General features: G+C 36.6%; 1 protein-coding gene across 5 annotated transcripts in view; it reads right to left on the reverse strand.

The window, feature by feature from the left end:
• RBMS3 (RNA binding motif single stranded interacting protein 3) overlaps positions 1-26,914 on the reverse strand; it is a 1,191,227-nt gene that overhangs the window by 256,340 nt on the left and 907,973 nt on the right. For all 5 annotated transcript variants that reach the window (XM_032162240.2, XM_058442835.1, XM_058442834.1 and 2 more), the window contains one exon: positions 4,895-5,052. In XM_032162240.2, the coding sequence (XP_032018131.1) occupies positions 4,895-5,052 (158 nt within the window). The remainder of the gene's footprint in view (positions 1-4,894; positions 5,053-26,914) is intronic.

Below are 26,914 nucleotides of genomic sequence, written 5' to 3' on the forward strand. Positions count from 1 at the left end.
ATTAATGTATAGTTGCAAGTAAAATAATAATTGGGGGGGGGTTCTTTTCAGTCAAAGGAATTTTGGAATCCCTTGTACAGGAATTAAGGACCACATATGATGGTTAGAAGTCACCAGTGGTAACATTCAAAATGAAGTCCACTGAAAAAATTATTCAGGTTTTCTGAATTGAAACAGTCATAAATTCAAGAGATATGTACAACAATTTACTAGACACAGTTATTGGCTGGGTATTCTCCCAATTAAATAAGCACTTTTTTTTTTTTTCTGAGACAGAGTCTCACACTATCGCGCGGGCTGGAGTGCAATGGTGCGATCTCAGCTCACTGCAACCTCCACCTCCCAGGTTCCAGCAATTCTCATGCCTCAGCCTCCCGAGTAGCTGGGATTACAGGCACGTGCCACCACGACTGGCTAATTTTTTTTGTATTTTTAGTGGCGATGAGGTTTCACTATGTTGGCCAGGCTGGCCTCGAACTCCTGACCTCATGATCTGCCTGCCTTGGCCTCCCAAAGTGCTGGGATTACAGGCTTGAGCCACTGCACCCAGCCAGCATATTCTTTTAATAATGCCTGTGGAACTGTAAACTCCTAGAGGAAGAAACAATTTGTGAGCTAATACTAGTTGGGCTGATGCTACCATAGATTTTTCTAATATTCCAGTACTCTATCTCACAATTGGTTTATCATTATCATCAAATGTCTTTCTGCATATTGCTATATTAAAAAAAAACCCAAAACCTTAAAGTGATTTCATTTATTTATCATAAGAAATTTGCTCAAGATCAATTATGTGTCAATATTCTAAGTACTGGACAGATGCAAAGAAGAAGGCATGGCCTCTACCCTTGAGGAACAGGAAGGGGGATAGTTCCTTATTAGTAATTTTGAGACAGTAAAACAATGTAAATCAGGCATCAACAGGAATCAACTCCACCTGGAAAAATCAGACAACTTTAAAGCAATAGTTCTCAAAGGGTGGTTCCCATATCAGCAGTGTCATTATCACCTGGAAACTTGTTAGAAATGCAAATATTGAGTCTCACCCCAAACCAACTGGATCAGAAACTTTAAGTGTGGGCCCAGCAATCAGTTTTAACAGATCATTCATCTGAATCCTAAGAACAAGTACTAATGACCTAAGGCAAAGCTTTAGAGTGCTTTCAGAGTCATCTAAAGTGCTTGTTAGTACACAGATTACAGACTACTGAACACCCTCACCACCAGATTGTTAATTCGGTAGGTTGGGGGCAGGAAATTTGCATTTCTAACAAGTTTTTAGGAAGCACTGAAGCTGCTGATCTGGGAACCACACTTTGAGAACCACTGTCCCAAGACATCTTCACGTAATATAATAATTTCTCGCACTTGCTATGTGCTGTTCTTGGAAGAATCAAGAAAATGGTGACTGAAATCATCTCTGTTTTGTGGTTCAGCGGGAAAATTTCAGATGAGAAAAGCTGAGTGGAAAAGGGACAGGACAATATTTTTAAAAGGAGAAACATTTGTGCAAGAATTAAGTTGTGAATGAGCAAATTAGTTAAGGCAAAAGCCATAATTGCTTGAGAAAATGCACAGCAAATGTTATACGGAAGTAGGAATTTGGGCAGATCTATTTATGGTACAGCTAAAAATATATTCTCACCCCATCAAATTAGGTTAATCATATGGGATTCTGCTCCTCAAAATTTAAAATCTAAGATACATGGAGAATGAAATACTTTTTCTGTGTCGGTTTCCTGGCTTCTTTCAAAAGATAGACTCACACTTCATTTTTATTTCTTAGGCATAAGAAATCAGTGGCTTGACTTGAACCTATGTTTGCCTTTTCAGTCCACATGCCACTTTCTGAAATACAGATACCTAAATTTCAGAACTGGAATGTGACTGCTAATTCATATTTGAAGATCAAAGTTGTAAAAGACCAGTGAATTTAGCTATTCTGAAACTTCACAGAACAGTAATTATGAAATCCACTAGCCACACACCCAGTCATCCATCCAACAATGAAAAAGAAAACTTGACCTAAGGAAATGTACAATCCATTTGGTGAAGACAGAAATTAAACAATGAATTCATTGTAATCATGATATATTTTATTTGAAAGAAAAAACAAAACTTTTATAGGAGCTATAACAAGAGCACCTAACTTTGTCCAAAGCCAAAGATTGGAGGTCAGTGAAAAATTCTTTGAAGAAAAGATGTTTAAGCCAATGCCTGAGAGATGAGTAGGCAGAAGTCAGGAGAAGAGCCATGGAAAGCATAACCAGGCAAGAAGGGCAGCTTGTACCTGAACATGAGACAGAAAGAGTCAAAGCCAAGAAAGTGAGCAATATCAAGAATGATGCTGGAGAGGCTGGCAAGTGAAATGTTGACGGATTGTAAGCAGGACCCTGACATGATGAGATTTGAACATTGAAGGACTCACTGTGGCTTCTATATGCAAAATGCAATGGAGGAGAGAGAGAGGCTGCATTCAGAATAGAGATAAAATGTAAAATTCCCACCCTTCCTCAGTTCCTAAAGAAAAACAACTTTGTAAGTTTTACTCTTTCACGATCTCATATGCCAGCATTATAGTTCTGCCTTTTAGAATATATATTACTTGACTCTGTACTTAAAAATATGCCTCATTTTAAGCAAACTCTCATTGTATAGAAAAGATAAATGGGAGAGAAATGGTTCAATCTTTGTGTTATGAACTGAATTGTGTCCCCTACAAAATTCATATGTTGAAGTCCTAATCCCCAATACCTCAGAATGTGACTGTATTTGTAATTACCCCTTTAAAGGGGTAATTAAGTTAAAATGAGGCCATTAGGGTGGGCCCTAATGCAATATGACTTGGTGCTCTCATAAGAAGAGATTAAGACATAGGCATGCACAGAAGGAAGACCATGTGAGGACAGAAGGGGAACACAGCCATTTACAAGCCAAGAAGAAAAGGTGTCACAAGAAGCCAGCTATAAAGACATCTTGACCTCTGACTTCTAGCCTCCAAAATTGTCAGAAAATAAATTCATGTTGTATGAGCCACTGTTCTGTGACATCTTGTTATGACAGACCTAGGAAACTAATATACTTTGTACCAACACATCCTTTGTTTAAAGAAAAAAAATCACTGTAGGTCTTCTTGGAAATACGTTCTCTTAATGAATTTGAAATGCATTTATTTCCCAGCAGAAGTCCAAATGAAGGAGAAACTAATTTATTGGAGAGTTTTTGGAGGGCAAAGGATGGGGGAAGAACCAAGGGAATGTGTATGGTATGTAAAGTGAAACATGACAGTTGGTTCAGTGAACTCCCACATTGCTCAGGCCTCCAATAGCTAGTTGCACACTATATAAGAATGACTACATTGGCTAAATTCAGAGATCCAAGTAGTGTCATAAACTCTGCCTTGGCCATGAAAATCAACAGTTGTCAATGTCCTGAAAGCCTGAATATCTCATGCACACATTCAAGTCGGGACATTTTCTTCATTCTGTTTATTTCTATTCAATTCATCAAGCATGTACCTTGCATATGTCTATTGGTTTACTACGTATATATTATGGAGAATAAGAAGAATTTTCACACATGGTCCACAACCGTAACTCCAAGGAAATAGAGATTAGTTAACATATACATGACGATTTGTTATCTTCTAAAGGGAGTTAATGGAAGTTAGTTTGGAATGGTTTTTCTTTTTTCTCTTTTTCTTTTTTTTTCTTTTTTTTTTTTTTTTTGGGTGGAGTCTCGCTGTGTTGCCCAGGCTGGAGTGTAGTGGTGTGATCTCAGCTCGCCACAACCTCTGCCTCCCAGGTTCAAGTGATTCTTCTGCCTCAGCCTCCCGAGTAGCTGGGACTACAGCCATGCGCCACCATGCAACGGCTAATTTTTGTATTTTCGGTAGAGATGGGTTTTCACTATGTTGGCCAGGCTGGTCTCGAACTCCTGACCTCGTGATCTGCCCTTCTCAGCCTCCCAAAGTGCTGGGATTACAGGCATCAGCCACCGTGCCCAGCCCTAGATGAACAAACTTGTCTGCAATGGGCTGACTTCTACATAACACTTAACATCCATCCATTCATCCATGTTAAATCAGCTGGAGACACACATAAACATACCAAGCCATAGAGACAAGACTTATTTTTCTTCATTGTCATTGAGCAGTTTCTTTTACTCTGTGGTTTCTTTAGCTTTGTTTTTCATGAAAGCACAGCAGGTACAACTATTTAAACGCTATTCCTGGCTGAAATCCTCTTTTGTAAACATTCCTTCAAAGTTAAAATGAAAATTACTCTTCCTTTTCTTAAAATGAAAGGAATACTTTTTTTTTCCCCCTCTTCTGCCTAAAATATCAAAAACATAGCCAGGGCCTCTTAAATGCAAATGGCTTCTTGACCTCCCTTGTATTTCTGAATTTGTTGGGTCTTCTCAGTAATTCCTGTTTCTCTAAATGTTTCCTTTCTTTTATTTTCTCTTTACTGAGAAATGCTAGCACCCTTTTTTGGAAATCAATGCAAAAACATTTAGATGCTTTGTTCACCACATGGGCTCTTTTGCTTTGGTGTACTGGGCATTTATTATCTCTGTCAGGTATTGGCAGCATCTGATTTTGTTGATCTACGGGCACAGAGAGGACTGGGAACTAACTGAGTATGTATGTTATTATGACTCAAGACACACAAACACATTCTACGTACATTTTAACAAGCACAATTTATTTATAATTACATTGAAATTCTTTAGCTCCAAGCAAAGATACAGAGGGATGACACATTTGATAAGCTACTTTTAATTTTTTTTTTTTTTGCATATTCTATTGCTTTGGGCTCTAGTACTAAAAAAGGAATGGAATTTAAAAGGAACAATGAGGAAAGATAGATTACATACAAAGAAAGAATTTTACCTGGCAAAGCCAACACCTCTGCTGACTCCATTAGCGTCTCTTAGTATTCTTGTGGAAATGACATGTCCAAAGGGTTTCAGCATATTCTCAAGTTCCTGCTCATCCATAGAAATGGGGAGATTTGAGATGTATAGGTTTGTTGGGTCTTGCTCTTGTTGCTAAGGGAAGGAAAGTAACAAATATGGTAAGTTCTGAGTATTGAGAAACATTGTACAAATAGAGAAACTTTTGTTTAAACTGCAATCTAGATAGTAATCCCCAAAATGCTCTTGAAAGTGCTTTCACTAGGGGCATTACTTCTTTCTACTGATGTCTTGTGCAGAATGTTTATCATAGACAAAATGACCAATGAAAGCCAAGCTCTCCGCCCATCATTCCTTAGAAAGACTAATAAACTTTTTTTTTTTTTTTCTTGAGACGGAGTCTCGCTCTGTAGCCCAGGCTGGAGTGCAGTGGCCCGATCTCGACTCACTGCAAGCTCCCCCTCCCGGGTTCACGCCATTCTCCTGCCTCAGCCTCCCTCCCGAGTAGCTGGGACTACAGGCGCCCGCCACCACGCTCAGCCAATTTTTTGTATTTTTAGTAGAGACGGGGTTTCACCGTGTTAGCCAGGATGGTCTTGATCTCCGCCTGACTTAGTGATCCGCCCGCCTCGGCCTCCCAAAGTGCTGGGATTACAGGCGTGAGCCACTGCGTCCGGCCGACCAATACTTCTGATGCAATTGAACTAAGGCAAATGTGTATATTCTTTTTTATTACCATTAACCACTACTTCTATGATTACCACTCTTACTACCATCACAATTAGTTAGTGATATTGCATTTAATGAGAGTTCATAATATGCTAAGCATTGTTCCAATCACTTAACATGCATTATTTCATTCAATATTCATAATAGATATAATTACCATTTTATGGATGAGAAAATTGATCCCTAACTTATCCAAGTTACACAGCTCATAAGTGCCAAAGTCAGGGCTGAAATCCGGGCCTATCACCAAAGTCCATGGGATTTATTGCTCTAGTCTACTGCCTTCTACTAGACCAACGAGTCTCAAAGTATTATCCCAGAAATGCAACATCAGCCTTAGCCTCGCCTGGGAACTTATTGGAAACACAATTTCTCAGGCCTTACCACATAACTACTGAAGCAGAATCTGAGAGTGGGCCAAGAAATCTGTGTTTTGACAAGCCCTCCAGGTGATCCTGATGACGGCTTAAGTTTGAGACTTGCCGTCCCAGACCAAGCCTAAATATTTATATACAAATAAGATTATGATGTCTATCATCTCCTAATTCAGCAGCAATAATGCTTAAATAAGCTTTGCTTAATAGAATGGGAAACCAAACCACAATTACTAGCATTATTTCTGTGTGTATCAATTTTCTCTACTTTATATAATGAATTAATAATTTAGAAGTTAGTTGTATTTATGTCTCAAATAAAACAGTCAAAAACTTGACAGATTAGTCATTAATATCAAAATATACCAGATATTTAATTGAACTATTATATTTTAACCAAACAAAAACCTTAGCTTCAAGGATAAGCCAGACATTAAATTAGAAAAAGAAATCTTGAAGTCTATAGAAAATGGTATTATGTAACAGTAAAATATCTTTTGTGAAAAGATATCATAGTATTAGATATTTATGGTTTTAAAAACAATAAACAAGTAAAATAAACAAGAATCCAAATATTGTTTCAGGCCAAGAAATAATTTTTGTATGCAACTAAATTTCTGTATTTTTAACAACTCTAAATATTCAGATAGGTTGTGATATTTTTATTAAAACTTGGAGTGAATATGATGTATCATTAGTTTCATTTTAAACACAGTTTACTTTTCAAGCTTTTTAGCACCATGGGAAATAGCAAAAATAAAATATAATCAATCTGGAAAAGATGACTAGAGCCTTAATATTTAGGAATAGTTTACATATAGTGACTGAATGAGTGAAGTCAATCTCCCTCTCTCTTTCTCTGTCACAGACGTACATATAAACACACACACACACACACACACACACACCCCACTATCACCACCACCATCATCAATATCACCACCAATAACTGTAATGGTCCTAGAGAAAAAACAGAGATAATATTATTCTTCTATAAATGGTTTTGATGTTGTTTTTGTTTTTGTTTTTGTGAAGCGGTAAATAAAAAAAAAGGGACATTTCAGATACATAATAATGAACCTTATCTACTTTTAGCTTCCAAGGTTCATAGTATTTCACCATTCATCATTTAATTTTAATCTTCACATTGTCACTCCAAAAGTAGTTTGGCAAATATTATTACACTTACCGGATAATGAGGAAATGGAGACATGAAAGATTCAATCTTGCCCAAGAACAATCTAATAATTAGGGACAGGCCTAAAATTAGATTTAGTGACTAATTTTCCTATCTTCCAGCTCAGTGTACTTTCCACAAGTCCAATGTTTCTCAAGTTTCAATTATTTAAAATACCAAATGTTAGAAATTTTTGACAGTCATAGGTTGTTACTTATTTTAAAATTGTTCTAAATAAACATACCTCTGGGGCTTAAATAAATCTATTTTAAAAAATAACTTTGTAGGCTGGGCGTGGTGGCTCATGCCTGTAATTCCAGCACTTTGGGAGGCCGAGGTGGGCAGATGCCGAGGTGGGCAGATCACGAGGTCAGGAGATCGAGACCATCCTGGCTAACATGGTGAAACCCCATGAAACCTCATCTCTACTAAAAATACAAAAAATTAGAAGGCCTGATGGCGGGCGCCTGTAGTCCCAGCTACTCGGGAGGCTGAGGCAAGAGAATGGCGTGAACCCGGGAGGCGGAGCTTGCAGTAGCTGAGATCCCGCCACTGCACTCCAGCCTGGGCGACAGAGCAAGAGTCCGTCCAAAAAAAAAAAAAAAACTTTGTGCTGTTACCATAACTAAAAGGCCAGTATTACTTGCCATAAATAGAAGGTTACTGTAAAAACAGTGAACAAACTCATGTTTTCAAATTATAGCTAGATACTGTTTGCAGAAGGCTTTGGTGCTCCCGCTTCACTCTCTGTTGCAAAGGGAATTCATAATTAATGGAAGTGTTAGAAGCACACTAGCACCAGACTGAGTCTTTTCACTGGGAAGAATTAGAATTAAAAAAGAATTGAGAAATGAACAACTTTCTTATGATGTGATTTCTGAGTCCCACATGTCTAGAACTACTCAAGTTATACAAGAAATACATGCCCCAGAGCTTTGGAGTTCCTCATCAACCCAGAGCCTAGCAATGAGTGGGCCACAGCACATGACAGTCCTATGAATGGGTTGGAATTTGCTCAATATTCAATACCCCTTTGCCCTTGATCAGGTTAATAATTACAGTCTACGCCATTGTCTCAGGGTACTGTACAGAATTTAGAATTTTCTCCAGGCATCAGTGTACCAGTTTATCCAAATTCAAAGTCATTTCCAAATTCCCTGAGTATTGAATGGATCGCAGCTGCTCAAAATGGTGTACCATAAATACGCAGAGCTTAGTACATAAGGGATTGCCTGGTAAGCTATTTTCTGAATCCAAATTCAAACAACAAGGCCAACTCTTTAATTTGTATTCACAGAGACAGTAGCACATTGGATAGTGTCATTCCTTAATTTGTATTCACAGAAAGAATATGACATTGGGGAGTGTTATTTAAGTAATTCTGTTCTTTGAAATGAATGCAGTATTAGTCTTGAATATATTGGTTGAAAATAGAATTTAAATTATGCATAAAATAAACTTTAAAATAGTACATACGTTTATATTTTTACTTTCAATTTTATTTATATATCAGGTTTATGTAAATGGATGGTCATTTTCAAAAGGTTCATTGGCACTATGAAACAAAGAACACTTTCCTTTTAATTTTCCAGAAAGGTTTTTCACAAGATAACTGCAATCAAAAAGATCTTTTTATAATTTTTTAACTTAAATTTTTATGGCCAAAGCTCCTGAATGGACCTAAGGTGGCATCTTATCCAATCTTGTTATCTAACAGATGGAAAAAAGCAGAAGCTAGTGGTGAGATTATGACTTGCCCAAGGCCACTCAGCTAGAGGAACAGGCTAGAAATAGATGTTAATCTGATGTTATTGCCAATTTACAACACTGACTTTATTCTTAGAATCCAATGATTAAAAAATAGGTTGTGGTTCAAAAGAATATTATAGAGACAAAAATAAATATATCTGAGTTCCTTGTTTTATTCACTTTTGCCTATTCGTCAATAAGCTTGAGTCAAAGAGTGAAGGCTATGAAAAAAGAGTTCCTAGCCTTAGCTAGTATTCTACACATAGTCATTGAATGAATATTGTGCAGTGTATATTAGATTGTAAAAGTATATGACTACAATTCGTACATCTATTACATGTAACTGTCCATGTCACTATAAGTAACTCCCCCATTTTGGTCTGTTTCTACATTTTTTCATTTGTACAAGGGTTTCTTGGTTTATTATTTAGTTTTGTCAAAAGCTCATTAAAAGTTAGAAAAGCATCCTCTCCATTGTTAACGGGAGCCCAGATCTGTCATCTTATGCAAAAATATGTAAATAATTTATTTTCTCTGAAATGAATTCCTTTTTCTCAGGTTTTTAGTGTATGTATGCTGTCAAAGTCAGATTTATTGGCATTCATTTGCTTTTGAGCAGTTTAAGACAATTTCAGAACTTCAGAACATTTCAAGGTGGCTAAGCAAATGAATACTTGTAGAGGACAAGAAAACACTGCCCTATCTAGATCAAAGGTTACGTCTGGGTTTTTGCATATGCATTATGGCTATTATAGAAACACAATTCTGAAAAAGGCTATTAGTAGAACACAATTTTAAAACTTAAAAACAATCTGCTAACATTCACATTTGATGGAATGACATTTAAATGCTCTGAAGTAGCTACAGTACTAGCATGAAGTTGAGACTTTAGAGTAATTTCTTAAGCTACCTGGAGTGTGAACTATTTTTATTTCCAATATGCCATGGATCAATATATTTGTAGAATATAATAAATATAAATTAATAGAAAATAAAATATAAGGATATGCAAAATGGAAGTCCAACTTTTCATCATTACACTCAATGGACACCAAATTACATACTGCATTTGATATTATGTTAATGTCAATTGTTATAAAAGATTTTAAACGCTTTCTCTCAATTTCTGTACGTATTTCATTGTGGATGAGTATCAAGTAACAAACTTTGAGTAGAACTGCTTTATGGGAATATATTCCTACTATTTCTTTTCGTAATGGAACACCATATGGGTCTCAGTAAGTGATTAGTTCTTGCTTACTTTATATACTATCGAAACCTTTTTAAAAAACATTTTTAATTGGCAAGTAATAATTGTACAAATGTATGTGGTGCAAAGTGATATTTTGATGTATGAATACAAGTGTAATGGTTGAATCAGGGTAATTAGCATATTCATAACCTTAAACATTTATTATTTCTTTGTGTTGGGAACATTCAAGCTCCTTTCTTCTAGGTATTTAAAAATATGCAACAAATTATTGTTAATTATAGTCATCCTACAGTGCCATAAAACTCTAGAACTTATTTATCCTCACTAGCTGTAATTTTGCACCTGGTTATCAAAAGATCCCCATATCCCCCCTTCCTGCTACTCTTCCTAGCCTCTAGTAACCATAGTTCTACTCTCTGCTTCTATGAGTTCAACTTTTTTAGCTCCTACATATGAGTGAGAACGTGTGGTATTTATCTTTCTGTGTGCCTGATTTGTTTCACTTAACATAATATCCTCCAGGCCCATCTATGTTGTCATGCATGACAGAATTTTATTCTCTTTTATGACTAAATAGTATTCCACTGTGTGTGTGTGTGTGTGTGTGTGTGTACACATACTAAATTTTTAAATGGTGCTATAAAAACTGGATATCCACATAAAGAATAATGAAACTAGACCCCTATCACTCACCATATACAAAAATCAACTCAAAATCTCAAAATGGCTTAAAGACTTAAATGTAAGACCCCAAACTGTAAACTACTAGAAGACAACATAAGGGAAAGGGTTTAGGATATTGGACTGGACAAAGATTTTTTGTGCATAAGACTTCAAAAGCACAAGCAACAAAAGCAAAAATGGGCAAATGGGACTATATCCAACTAAAAGGAAACAATCAACCGAGTAAGGAGACAACCTGCAGAATGGGCAAACACATTTGCATACTATTCATCTGCCAACTATTCATAATGGCCAACAGATATATGAGAAATATACTCAACATCACTAATCATCAGGGAAATGCAAATCAAAACCACGATGATATATCATCTCACCCCTATTAGAACGCCTATTATCAGAAAAAAACAAAAAATAACCAACGCTGGTGAGGATGTTGAAAAAAGGGAACTCTTACACACTTTTAGTCAGAATGTAAATTAGTACAGCCATTATGGAAAACAGTATAAGGGTCCTCAGAAAACTAAAAATACTAACATGTGACCCAGCAATCCCACTACTAAGTATCCAAAGAAAAGGAAATAACTATATCAAAAAGATACGTGTACCTCCATGTTTATTCCAAGACCTTTTAAGTCACAAAATTGTGTATAACCAATTTATAGAAATTTTTTAACTACTGGGTGAGATAATGCTATCTCAAGATGAATTATCCTGAGCAGTGATGACAAAACATTTAGAAATACCCTGAAGAGGTATGAAACAACTCTAAAGCAAGCATGCAACTATAGATATTTTTTAAAAACATTGAGGAAGATGTATATATAGACTAAAGATAATAATGTTATCTTATATAGAGCAGAGTTTTTAGTATTTTAAATGTTTCAGGGTCATTTTATATCATGTGGCCCTTTATCTATCTCATAAGGTAGATAGGGAAAGAGTTATTATTCCAAAAAATACAAAGGAGAAAACTGGGCTCTATATCTTAAGCTAGTAAGTGAATAAGCAATATCATGAGTGATATTGTTTGACTTGATGTAGTACTTTTTACTACACTACACCAATTCTAGAGATTGCCTATAAATATCGTTATTCAGTGGCTCTCACCTGTAGAAAAGAAAATTAATGTGGATGCAAGGGAGCAAGATTTTTTTAGTGGAATAGTCTATTTTATACGCGCAGCAATTTAAAAATTAATAATAATAAAAACTAAATGTTTTTTCTCACTTTGAAAACAGGGAATCAGAGCATTTCATGTTAACAAACTGCCCAAAGGGCATCAGATATTTTGGAATTAGTTTAACACTAATTCAAACAAAGATGTCCTCACTTTTCTGGTGATAGTTACTGCACCTCTAGATGAGAACTGATGGAAGCCTGCTGTTTTAGCCATACTTGCTTCAGTATTATATATTTGTGTGATAGTTAATTTTATGTGTCAACTTGACTGAGTCACAGTGTGCCCAGATTGGTCAAACCATTTTCTGGGTGTTTCTATGGGGCTATTTTTGAGTGAGTTTAACATTTAAATTGAACACTGTGTGAAACAGATTGCTCTCCTCAATGTGAGTGGCCCTCACCCAATCAGTTGAAGACTTGAATAAAACAAAAAGGCTGATCCTCCCCAGAGTTAAGAAAGACTTCCTCCGTTCTGACTGCCTTTGAGCTGGAATTTCATTTTCCTGCCTTCAGACCCTGACTGAAATATCAGCCCTTCTTGAGTCTTGAACCTGACCGCCTGTAGACTGGAACAACCAACCATGTGGGCTCTCCTAGGACTCCAGCTGCCAACAGAAGATCTTAGGACTTGTCGCCTCCATAATCTCATGAGTCAAGTTCATACAATAAAGAGGGGAGGGGTAAGATGGAGTGATGTGGAGGAGGGAGGAAAGAAGGGAGAGAGGGAGGAGGAGGAGAGGCACAGATGGAGGGAGAGAGGGAGAGAAAAAGAGAGGGAATGAGAGACTAAGGTGAAGGGATGGAGGGACAGAGGGGGAGACGGGGAGAGAGGGAAATGGGAGACAGAGGGAAAGATGGAGGGATAGAGGAAGAGAGAGACATGGACAGAAGGACAGAGAGAGACTTGCGGTGGGGAGAGAGGGAGACGGAGTGACGGAGTGCATGAGAGGGAGTGAGATAGAGACATCCTATGGTTCTGTTTCTCTGCAGAACCCTGACTAATACAATGTGTTAGTTTTGTCAAATCGATATTGCTATGAAAAAATAAGGACATACAATCAGCTCTGAACTTCCCACTAGGACTTCTGCATTCCCTGGACACAAAGCCAGTGCCTCTGACTAGGCAAAGTAACACGCCTTACCTCAAGACAGGCGCTCCAGAAGCAAACGTCCAAGGTAAGGCATTAAAGACCAAAGGGAAGAGTAAAGAAGGACTGCAAAGAAGTAGGCTTTCACCCTTAAATGGTACCTAAAAACATGCCCTCTGTCCTGTTTGCTAAGCAGTGAAGGTGCCTCTATATTTTCAATTGCCTTCTGTCTCTACTAAAAGAGAAAAGATGATTTCTCTTTTGTTAGTTCTGCATGGTGATTCAGTTAGAGGAAGGTGACTGCCAATTTTTTCCTCCCAAAGCAAAAATAAGAACAATTTCCCTAAGATAAGAAACACTAAGAACAATGTCCCCAAGAAACACTTTTTAAAAAAGAAGGATTTGCTTATTTCGGATGTAATGTAAGCACAGTGTCAGCAACTGGAGTTCATGTCCTCAAGTTCAATTGGAGGGTTTAATTCTGGAGAACAAACTCAGCAGGAGCCTGATCGTGAAACAATGCCCAGTGTTGAACCACTGATCATTTAGGCTATTCTTTAAGGCTTGGGCTGGCTTTTATTTGGAGATCAATTGAGGAGCCTTGAATTGAATTAGGCAGTGAATGATTCCACGAGGATCTCCAGCCTTTATGACTAAATTTGAGTTACCTGTGGTCCTGGAAGAGGTGGCCAGATTGGATCCCTGGCTTTCCTTGACTTCTCCCTCCATATACACCTCATGAACTTGAGCTCAGTATCACCAGTTATCAGCCCTGATGTGATGGTTTCTCCTGTGAGAAAATGCTAAATTAACATTTTACAATATTGAGATCTCTCTATAGTTTTATTATAATATATTACCATATCACAAATATATATTGTTTTGTACTCGTGGCCCTGATGGTCAAAAATGAGAACAGGAAACAAAACTATAGAGAACTACTCAATATTGTAAACAAATCTCACATTTTCTCAGAGTTTAAGTCACTGCTCAGAAAGAGGTTCCCCAGGAATGTCTATTTTATCCACCTGCTATGAACTCTGAGATAGAAAGCTGTAAATGATTTATGGATAAAGACTATGATGCTCCAAACAACTATGGAACTATGGAAATGGCATGAAGACAGCCATAGGTTTTTCTATGATACACTACTAATTACTTCTGAAATAATCACTACGAATATAGAACAGATGCAAAACATTTTTATATCTTCTGCCTAGAATATGACAGCTTAGGCTGGCTGAGGTTCACCTGGATTCACCTTTGGTAAACACACAAAAACACACCATTGAAATGTAAAATATATTAGGGGCATTGAGTTCCACTCAAGGACAACCATTCTCATTGTAGTCTACTGACATCCCCGCCCCCCGCCCAGAACACAGCACAAATGATGACTCCTGGAATTATGCAACAGAGCTCATGTGACAAACACTACGTCATATATATTAACGCTGCCCAATAAAATATAAGACATCTCGTTAAATTTAAATTTTTGATAAACAACAAATACTATTTTTAGTACATCATGAATAATATAAGACATACTTGTACTAAAATTATTCATTACCATATAAGATTAACATTAATATCATTTTATATAAACTATTTGTTGTTAGGTAAGATATGTATCATTACCTTTACCTTTTTATGGTATGATATTATCTAGTATTTATACTGCCTACTATATGAAAAATACTATGCTTTAAAGTCATTTAAATTCATTGTGTTTATATTCCTTAGCCCTTGAGGTAGATAGCCCCATTTTACATGTGAGAAAGCTGAGGTTATAAGAAACAATTGTTCTTTTTGCTTAGGATTGTCTTGGCTATGCGGGCTCTTTTTTGGTTCCATATGAACTTTAAAGTAGTTTTTTCCAATTAAAAAATTGTCATCATTATTAGTCATCAGAGAAATACAAATCAAAATTTCAATGACATACCATCTCATGCCAGTTAGAATGGCGATCATTAAAAAGTCAGGAAACAACAGGTGCTGGGGAGGATGTGGAGAAATAGGAACACTTTTACACTGTTGGTGGGAGTGTAAATTAGTTCAACCATTGTGGAAGACAGTGTGGCGATTCCTCAAGCATCTAGAACTAGAAATAGCATTTGATCCAGCAATCCTATTACTGGGTATATACCCAAAGGATTATAAATCATGCTGCTATAAAGACACATGCACGCGTATGTTTATTTCGGCACTATTCACAATAGCAAAGACTTGGAATCAACCCAAATGTCCATCAATGATAGACAGGATTAAGAAAATGTGGCACATATACACCATGGAATACTGCGCAGACATAAAAAGGATGAGTTCATGTCCTTTGCAGGGACATGGATGAAGCTGGAAACCATTTTCAGCAAACTAACACAGGAACAGAAAACCAAACACCACATGTTCTCACTCATAGGTGGGAACTAAACAATGAGATCACTTGGACACTGGGTGGGCAGCATCACACACTGGGGCCTGTCGGGGGGTGGGGGAGGTGGGGGAGGGATAGCATTAGGAGAAATACCTAATGTAAATGACGAGTTGATGGATGCAGCAAACCAACATGGCACATGTATACCTATGTAACAAATCTGCACTTTGTGCACATGTACCCTAGAACTTAAAGTACAACAAAAAATATATATATATTTAATACATAAAGTGAAAAGCCACAACTTTTATACAAAATGTTCTCTTGTGTGCTGTTTTGCTTGAATCTACATTTGTTCCTACATTGTCCAATGTCAATTGTACAGAAAACTGGCCCTGTAAAGCCATGTGCATTTTATGTGTTATAGAGGAAGCAGTCAGCTCTACATTGGCACTTAAAAAAAAATTCTGCTATACATTAAAATTCTGTCAGTCTAAGTGAAGAATGGCATATAGTAGGTTTATGTCATCCTAGTCTTTCCAAAGAGAGACTTTCCAAAGAGAAAAGGCTGCACAACTTTTGGTAAACTGTGATCCTTAATATTAGCTTGGAGAAAATGTGGTGTGCTGTGTGTGTATATATCACAATGAAAATCAGTTTATTAATCCCATGTTAGCTGGAGAAGGAATCTAACTAGGTGATACTGTCTTGCTTTCATTTCTTATATTAACGTGGTGACTTTGGTAGAGAAACAGCAAAGAAGAGGTGCAACAGTGAGTTGAGGGTGTTCAAATAAAGTTAAACTATTTTTTTATTTTAAAAGAATGTCTTTCATCACCATTGCCGGCATCATTTGGCATATACATTATTTACATTTTTCTTTAGATTTTACTTTAAGTTCTGGGACACATGTGCAGAATGTGCAGTTTTGTTACATAGGTATACATGAGCCATGGTGGCTTGCTGCACCTATCAACCCGTCATCTAGGTTTTAAGCCCCACATGAGTTAGGTATTTGTCCCAATCCTCTCCTTCCCCTACCCCCTGCCCCAACAGGCCCCCAGTGTGTGATGTTCCACTCCCTGTGTCCATGTGTTCTCATGGTTCAACTCCCATTTATGAGTGAGACCATGCAGTGTTTGGTTTTCTGTTCTTGTGTGAGAATGATAGCTTCCAGTTTCATCCATGTCCCTGCAAAGGACATGAACTCATTCTTTTTATGGCTGCATAGTATTCCACGGTGTATATATGCCAGATTTTCTTTATCCAGTCTATCATTGATGGACATTTGGGTTGGTTCCAAGTCTTTGCTATTGTAAATAGTGCTGTAATAAACATACGTGTGCATGTGTCTTTTTAGTAGCATAATTAATAATCCTTTGGGTATATACCCAGTAATAGGATTGCTGGGTCAAATGGTATTTCTGGTTCTAGATCCTTGAGGAATCACCACACCAATAACGTTGTCTTCCACAATGGTTAAACTAATTTACACTCCCACCAACAGTGTAAAAGCATTCCTATTTCTCCACAGCCATGTCAGCATCTGTTGTTTCCTGACTTTTTAATAACTGCCATTATAACTGGCATGAGATGGTATCTCATTGCGGTTTCGATTTGCATTTCTCTAATGACCAGTGATGACGAGCTTTTTTTCATATTTGTTGGCTGCATAAATGTCTTCTTCTGGGAAGTGTCTGTTCATATCCTTTGCCTACTTTTTGATAGGGTTGTTTTTTTTCTTGTAAATTTAAGTTCCTTGTACATTCTGGATATTAGACCTTTGTCAGATAGGTAGATTGCAAAAATTTTCTCCTATTGTGTAGTTTGCTTGTTCACTCTGATGATAGTCTCTTTTGCTTTGCAGAAGCTCTTTAGTTTGATTAGATCCAATTTGTCAATTCTGGCCTTTGCTGCAATTGCTTTTAGTGTTTTAGTCATGAAGTCTTTGCCCATGCCTATGTCCTGAATGGTATTGCCTAGGTTTTCTTCTAGGGTTTTTATGGCTTGGGGCTTTACATTTAAGTTTTTAATCCATCTTGAGTTAATTTTTGTATAAGGTGTAAGAAAGGGGTCCAGATTCTGTGTTCTGCATATGGCTAGCCAGTTTTCCAAGCACCATTTATTAAACAGGGAATCCTTTCCCCATTGCTTATTTTTGTCAGGTTTGTCGAAGATCAGATGGTTGTAGATGTGTGGTGTTATTTCTGAGGCCTCTGTTCTGTTCCATTGGTCTATATATCTGTTTTGGTACCAGTACCATGTTGTTTTGGTTACTGTAGCCTTGTAGTATAAAGTCAGGTATTGTGATGCCTCCAGCTTCGTTCATTTTGCTTAGGATTGTCTTGGCTATACAAGGTCTTTTTTGGTTCTATATGAAATTTAAAGTATTTTTTTTTCTAATTTTGCCAAGAAAGTCAATGGTAGCTTAACAGGAATAGCATTGAATCTATAAATTACTTTGGGCAGTATGGCCATTCTCACCATTTTCATTATATTGATTCTTCCTATCCATGAGCATGGAACGTTTTTCCATTTGTTTGTGTCTGCTCTTATTTCCCTGAGCAGTGGTTTGTAGTTCTCCTTGAAGAGGTCCTTCACATCCCTTTTAAGTTGTATGCCTAGGTATTTTATTCTCCCATGCAATTGCTCATGGGAGTTCACTCATGATTTGGCTCTCTGCTTGTCTTGTTGGTGTATAAGAATGCTTGTAATTTTTGCACATTGATTTTGTATCCTGGGACTTTGCTCAAGTTGCTTACCAGCATAAGGAGTTTTTGGGCTGAGACAATGGTGTTTTCTAAATATAAAATCACGTCATCTGCAAACAGAGACAATTTGACTTCTTCTCTTCCCACTTGAATACCCTTTATTTCTTTCTCTTGACTGATTGCTCTGGCCAGAACTTCCAATACTATGCTGAATAGGGGTGGTGAGAGAGGGTATCCCTGTCTTCTGCCAGTTTTCAAAGGGAATGCTTCCAGCTTTCGCCCATTTGGTACGATATTGGCTATGGGTTTGTCATAAATAGCTCTTATTATTTTGAGATATGGTCTATCAGTACCTAGTATATTGAGAGTTTGTAGCATGAAGGGGTGTTGAATTTTATCGAAGGCCTTTTCTGCATCTATTGGGATAATCATGTGGTTTTTGTCATTATTTCTGTTTATGTGATGGATTATGTTTATTGATTTGCATATGTTGAACCAGCCTTGCATCCCTGGGATGAAGCCAACTTGATTGTGGTGGATAAGCTTTTTCATGTGCTGCCAGATTTGGTTTGCCAGTATTTTATTGAGGATTTTCGCATCCATGTTCATCAGGAGTATTGGCCTGAAATTTTCTTTTTTGTTGTGTCTCTGCCAGGTTTTGTTATCAGGATGTTGCTGGCCTCATAAAGGGAGTTAGGGAGCATTCCCTCTTTTTCTATTGTTTGGAATAATTTCTGAAACAATGGTACCAGCTCTTCTTCGTACATGTGGTAGAATTCGGCTCTGAATCCAACTGGTCCTGGGGTTTTTTTGGTTGGTAGGGTATTAATTACTGTCTCAATTTCAGAACTTGTTATTGGTCTATTCAGGGATTTGACTTCTTCCTGGTGTAGTCTTGGGATGGTGTATGTGGCCAGGAATTTATCCATTTCTTCTAGATTTTCTAGTTTATTTGCGTAGAGGTGTTCATAGTATTTTCCGGTAGTAGTTTGTATTTCTCTGGGATCAGTGGTGATACCCCCTTTATCATTTTTATTGTGTCTATTTTATTCTTCTCTCTTTTCTTCTTTACTAGTCTAGCTAGCAGTCTCTCTATTTTGTTAATCTTTTCAAAAAACCAGCTCCTGGATTCACTGAATTTTTGAAACGTTTTTCATTCTCTATCTCCTTCAGTTCTGCTGTGATCTTAGCTGTTTCTTGTCTTCTGTTAGCTTTTGAATTTTTATTTGCAATTTTTAAAAAACTCGTAAGTTAGAAAGAGATAAGTCTTAGGTTTAATGTGACTCAACAATGAGTTAAATAATTTTACTTAGAGTGCCTAGGCTATCAATGAAAAAGTAATGCATACATCTTAGTTTTTCTTAGTTATACGTATTCTCCCTATAGGAGTCTTGTGATTCTGTAAGTAGCTCACCTGAACAAATGGAGGTACTCGTGGTCACAACACTAATCCAACTCAAAGTCACTTGTCGATTTCCATCTCTTGACTTCGGCACATTACTAAATGGATCATCCACTTATTTTTTTCATATTTGCTCTTGATCATTCACTCACTCATTCAATAGTTTTTTCATCTTCTAGTATATGTCACCCCCTGAGCTAAATTCTGAGGACAAAGATGTAATAGGACATGATATCTGCCTGCCTTAGAAAGTTCAGACTAGTGGATGTTATACAACTAAGTTTCAATAATAAAGTGCTATTTTTTGTTAGCTGACACATTAGGGCAACCAAGAATTAGATATCTGTCCCCTAGCTCCTATAGCCCTTAACTTGAAATTCCATTTTCCTTAAAATGATGATTTGACCATCTAAATTATTTTTAAATGGTGTCTCAGCTATAAGATATGCATGAAAATTAAATTTTAAAATGTAAAAGACACTGAGATACATTAAGCCCTAAAACAATGACAAACATCAATTTGGATGGACTGTATAACTCTATATTTCCATTTTAATAAAAATGATTTTGTTCTTAATCCTCCAGAAAACTTTGAGTAGGCATGAGCTGTAAACATGTAATGACATGGTGGCGCTGACACTAACTGTTATTAACACTTCTCAGCAAATTTCCTGGACTGAAAAATGGAGATAATAACACTAATAACCCTAGAGGGTTATTGTAGGAATTCAATGTTATGATATACTAAAAATTTAGCAGAGTTCCAGGAATATAGAAGCTCAGTAAATCATGATCATTTCTATAATTTTTATTCCATAAGGAAATTTAGAACATTTTAAGAGGACAGCTACTAACTAAATATAAGTCATGTTAATTAAAGAACAATTATCACTATTTAGAATGTGTCCCATTGTGTTTCTCATAAGTGTAAACTTACTAGATGTTATATTAAATTATATGGAGGTAGGCATATTAAATTGATAATGAGATCCTTAAAATGTGGCCACTGTATTAGCAACAGAATCAAGAAATATATTACAGGGTGGGAAACATAACACTGTTCCTATCATTTGCGAGCTACAAAGATTAATGATTTATTACTGGGCTCATTAATCAAAACTGTGTGGCTTTTTTTTTTAAGGAGCAATTCCACTGTTCAAGTCAATTAGCTCACCAAAGCTATTACACCGAAGAAGCTGCAGTGTTATTCAGACTTCCTTGGGAGTATTTAGAGTATAAAATAAATGCTATTATTCAGAAGATACTGAATTGCTAAGCTTCTTAAACTCATACAATTGGGAACCTGCGGTACATTAAAATGCTGAAACTCATTAAGAGGGTTTTTTTCTCATCTTTAGAGTCACTGACATTCTCAGCACTGTTAAAAACGATAAAATGCTCCTGGCTTCCAAGGAGAGGGTGACTTCTGCTCTTTCAGCTCAACCTCAATGAATCACTGAGGCACAACTGGCACCCAACCTTCGAAACAGCAACAGATTCTGCTGGATTATTCTAATATTGGAATAAGACAACAATATTAGCTAAGATGTTATAGAAGAGAGGAGGAAAATGCAACTAGTGCATAAATGATCACCTTCTTAGCTCTATTTAAACTGTCTGAGCATCTGTATGTAAAATGTCATTAATGATTTTAACATATATGATAAAGTTACAATCTGTGAGTTCCTTCTTATGTAAGTGAATTACTAGACAAAAGAGGAAAAAGATAAACCTGTACTTAAAGTATAATAAAAGCTAATAAATGTAGAAGGAATATTGACATTAACAAAATCACCACATGACATCCCAATAGTAATAATTTATTTAGGCTAGAATGATGAGTGTATGTAAAAACTAGTGAGTGAGGCTGGACATGGTGGCTCATGCCTGTAATCCCAGCACTTTGGGAGGCCAAGGTGGGTGGATCACTTGAGGTCAGGAGTCAAGACCAGCCTGGGCAGCATGGTGAATCCCCATCTCTACTAAAAATACAAAAAATTAGCCACGTGTGGGGATGTGTGCCTGTAATCCCAGCTACTCAGGAGGATGAGGCAGGAGAATCACTTGAACCTGGGAGGCGGAGGTTGCAGTGAGCCAAGATCACGCCGTTGCACTCCAGCCTGGGCAACAAGAGTGAAATTCCGTCTCAAAAAAACAAAACAAAAAAAAAAAAAAAAGGAAAAGAAAAAAACAAACAAACGAGTGAGTAAAAGTCTGATAGGAAGTAGGAAATGTACATCAATCTCCATGGAAAACTGTAACTTTTCCATGGAGACATTTGGCAAACATCACCGTAAACAAGTGATCAAAGTAGTATCAGCAGAATGGGATGAATGAGTACCTTGTGCCTCTCGATATGATACACTGAGAAGGACATCACAGCACTATATGGCATTCCTTTCAGCAAGGCATAACCTGAAACTAATCATAGAAAAACATCCCATAGATCTAAGGTAGGGATGCTCTACATAATAATTGGCCTATAATCTTCAAAAATGTCAAGATGAAGAAAGACAGAAGAATGATTGCATATTAAAGGACACTAAGAGACTTACGAATGTAACATTTGATCCTGGATTGAATCCTAGATCCCAAACCCTCCCCTAAAAAAATTTTTTGTTTATTATAAAGGACATTCATGGAATAATGCAAAATTCAACTCAATTCTATAGATTAGACATTTCTATTGTACCAGTGTTAATTTCCTGATGTTGATTATTTCACTGTTGTAAATGAATTATCTTGTTATTAGGACATATAACTAAACTCTTTGTGGATACGGGGGCATCATGTCCTAAATTTAGTCTCAAACATCTTAAAATAATAATATGTATATATTAATAGAGAAAATGATAAAGCAAATGTAAGAGATGTTAATACGTGGGAAATTTGGGTGAAAAGTATTATCGTATTTTTGCAACATTTTTATAAGTTTAAAATTATTCAAAAATAACATGAAAAAACTGAAAAAATAAACAAGCTGTTAATTCTGATAGCCAAAATCCAAAAACATAAAAGTATTCCTCATAAGTGCTTTACCTTATAAAAGAAATTTAAGACAGTGTATATTTTGTGTCTTGCATTCAAACTGCCCTCCCTTGAGACAGAAAGAATACCAAACATGAAATTCAGCATCTGCTTCTCCTAATACTGCACAATTAACATACTCAGCAGTACCTCGGACAGTGTTTATTTGTTTGGTTCGTTTGCATACCACTTGCTCATGGTCTCCACTAAAGGTTTTAGGCAACATTTTAGGTGACCGTACAGAGACAATGAAGATGGACATTCAAACTGGATTCCAGGCATCAATAGGCAATAGTAAATAAAAGAAGAGCCACATAAATTCTCTTTAATTACAGATATATTTCTCGTCTACTATCCCCATGCTCACCTGACACTGCCAGATTTTCTTCTCATAATGTTGCCTATATATGCACTTTCAGAATTATTTCCTCATTAATAGTTGGAAACATCTTAGTTTTGTGAGTTTACCTCATCCACAACGTGGAATAAGGCAGTGGTTACTATCTTAGAGAAATGGATAGACCTGTGACCCTGAAACAGGGCAGTTTTCCCCTCAGAGGACTGTTGGCAATATCTGGAGACATTTTTCTTTGTAACAACTGCACTTTAGGGGCTGCTACTGGCATTCTACACACACAGGAATGCCTCCTACAAGCAAGAATTATCTGTGAAAGAATCTGTCATGCCAAGGTTGCTATACTCTAGTATTAGACCACTTACGAGGAAAGAAAAAAATACATATATAATATTATATCTCTGTTGTTATATAGTTATTATATCATATATATATCTTATATAAATATACATAAGGCTTCCAATGTTGATTTGGGTATTTTTATTATTAAAGAGTCCTTACATGTGTGCAAGGATGTAACGAGGCATAAATGCCTCTGTTATAGTTTGAGTACAACCGTTAAGCCAAATACATTTTAAAATTTCATAAAAGCTAACTTGTATAACCAACACAATTCAATTAAAATATTAATTTAGTATCACAGATAATGTTATTTTGCCAAATCTAAATTGCCGCTTGCAGTGTGAATCTGCTAGTGTCTGCTGCAACACTAAATATTTTTGAAATTCATAGGCTGTATACTTTGTGCCACATGACATTCGGATTCTTCCACTACTTTTTCTATAAAGCCTTCATCTGAGTGTAGCTTGCCAGGGTAACAGCTTTCATTTGGTTTAAAAGCATCATTTACTTATTTAGTCAGCCTCTTTTCTCTTTCCTTCCTCATTAGCTCCAGACAATGACAGCAGGCCTCTTTGGCACCAGATAATTACAGATATAAATACAGACACAGACAGTGACACTGACCGATCCTCCAGATGATCTCAAATATGCTCTCATAATTTTTAAAAGATTACCATAGAACGAAAAGACACACACACACACACACACACACACACACACACACACACACAGATTCTTACAGGGAACTCCTGAATTCTTAAAAATCATTTCCACGCACTTTAGTGAGAACAATGCCAATGCAACAAAAAATGCCAGAGATTTGCATGGATGATCAATCTGCTTTCAAATCCAAAAGCACTCAACATATTATTTAGGTATATGTTTATATATATAAACACATACATACATAGGTACACCCTATCATTCCAGACTAATAAGTTCACCTCCTTGAGTTTCTATTTTACTGTCAGTTAAAAGAATACTACTAATACCATAGGGTTACTGAAAAGATTAATGGACACTTTGTAAATGTTAGTATCTTTCCTTCTCTTCCTGTTAATTGGCTGTACACATTCACTTGGTGCCTGTCTATATTTTCTTCCCAAGTAAATGAGAAAATGCTTACAATGGCTACCTATGATACAATTTACATAGAAAAAGGATTGATGAATTTCAGTTTTACTAAAAAGTACTACAAAATTAATAGAATTCAAAACATTTTCAAGGAAGGTGAAAAGGCCACGTTTCTCAGGCAAAAAAGAGCTTCCTGCATCCTGGGTAAATAAAAACGGCCAGTGTGGGTGCAACAGAGGGAACTAGCGGGTAACGGCATGAAGTGACTTTGGAAAGGTAGGCAGGGGCCAGATCACATAGAGCCTTGTGGGCCATGTGGATCTACATGCTGTGAATTAGGATTATGCTAAGTACAATGAGAAGACACTGATGAATTTAAGTGGGGAAAGACAAAATCTGATTTGCCTAAAAAAAAAAAAAAAAAAATGTATCTGTAAGAAAATGTAGGGCCAATAAATGGAGCTGAGTTCCAATCAGGTGGGAAGCTGTTGTAATGGATGAGGACAGTCCTTCTGGATATATTAGTGAAGATAGTTATAAAGAAAAGTGGATTAAGAAATCTGTTTTGCAGGTAAATTCTACACACTTTCTGATGCACAGAATTTGAGGAATTTGAGAAAAGGGAAGTCCAAGGATGATCTCAGGGTTTTGACGTTTGCATCTTGGCCCACAGTTACTATTGATTGTCATAGAAGATGGAGGGCCAAATGTGATGGGGGAAATCTACAACTCTCTTTTGAATATTTTAAGTTTGATATATCCATTAAACATCTAGGTTTGCAATCTGACTCATCTAGTTTCACCTAATAAGAGTAGTGATGATCTGTAAATATAAACATGCAGGAACCCTGGAATATCTTAAATCTGGTTTTATAGCCTTAGTTTGGCTCAACACAGTCATGGAACTGAGTAGACAAGAAGCATATTCTCTTTGCAAGTAAAAAAATGAACATATTGGATCATAAACTACTACCTATGGCCAAGGCACCTGAGTGATAACCATGATAAGAAAAGACTTACCCAAGGTCTCAAAGCAAATTTATAGCTGGAAATTAGATTCTCTCAGCTCCTAGTCCAATGTCTTATCTTGTGGAAAACTTCCCAGACTTTTATAAGGAACATTTTCACAACGTACAAGTTTCTTTCACGTTGTTTCATTTTAGAACCATGAACTCAAAGTCTAATTTATGGATCAATAAGACTTGAGGAATCATTAGAAATGAAGAGTCTTAGGCCCCACCCCAGATACACTAAATCAGATCTGCGTTTTAACAAGATCCATAGGTGATTCATGTGTACATAAAAGCTTGAAAAGCAAAAATCACTCTTTGTTTTATGGAGGAATATTTAGCATACCTATATGTTCACACAGTAAAATGAAGACAAAAGCTGGCATTGTACTCACTTAAATGATTGGCTAGCCCACTCTAATATTCACGGAGGAATGCTGTCATTAAAAACAAAAAGAATGTGTGCATGTACTGACTTGGAAATGTATCCAGGGATATGTTGCTACATTTTTTAAAAAGCTAGTTGAAGAACAGCATGCAGGTCAGGATTGCAGACGCTCCTGGTATGCGGCAGTACATCTCCTTGGCCTATCTGATTACAACAGAACTGTGGTAGAGAGTCATAGACTGTTACCAGTTCCATACCAAGCCTGTGCTGGATCTCTCTGCCGTGCTTTTTCCAAAGCTGCAGAAGGTTGCTCAGCTGTGCACACATGCAGTCCAAGTTGCAGGGGAGTTAACACTCTGGGGCAACCTCCAACCAATGGAGTATGGAAGTTGAACAATAAATGCTCCAGACTTATCTTCTCAGTGCTTTCTACATGGTTCCTCAGAGTTACCAGCAGAATTGAGCTCCAATTCTGCTGGAGCTCAAACTTGCTTAATAGAACATGATTTTTGAACATTTTCCCCATCCCTGTCTTATTTTCCCTGTTCCTTTACTTCTATTTTCATGAATCACTTCCTAAATAAACTTAATGCACTAAAATTTTTGCCTCATGGGCTGCTTTGAAAGAAAAAAAAGCAATATTATTTAAAAAGGGTATGTAATACTGACATGTGATATATAGAAGTATATAGACTTGAATGTATGGAGAAAGAACAAAAAGTCTACATAGGAAAATGGTAATGTTTGTCTCTGGAGGCAGATTGACAGGCGACTTTTACTTCAGATATTTTTGTATTTTTATCATTACAATTATTGATTTATATTTTAATAAACTTAAAAAGAAGGAAAAATGAAAAACATCAGGAAAAAGAGATCCTTTAATCTCTATACTAAAGATAGGAAACCAAATGTCAGTGTATACTACAAAATTAATAATCAGAAATGTCATTTATGATTGTCCTCCTGTGACTTCCATTTCCCATGAGAATCTGGCTGATAATGACAATAGATCTCTTCACAAAGCATGGCCATTCATGATATTTATGAATTATTTTCCCTGCGAAATACAAAACGCCTGCAGCAAAATCTGACGTTAAGGATGCAGAAAAGCCACGGGGCAT

Source organism: Hylobates moloch, unplaced genomic scaffold, assembly GCF_009828535.3.
Source record: "Hylobates moloch isolate HMO894 unplaced genomic scaffold, HMol_V3 SCAFFOLD_8, whole genome shotgun sequence".
Taxonomy (NCBI): domain Eukaryota; kingdom Metazoa; phylum Chordata; class Mammalia; order Primates; family Hylobatidae; genus Hylobates; species Hylobates moloch.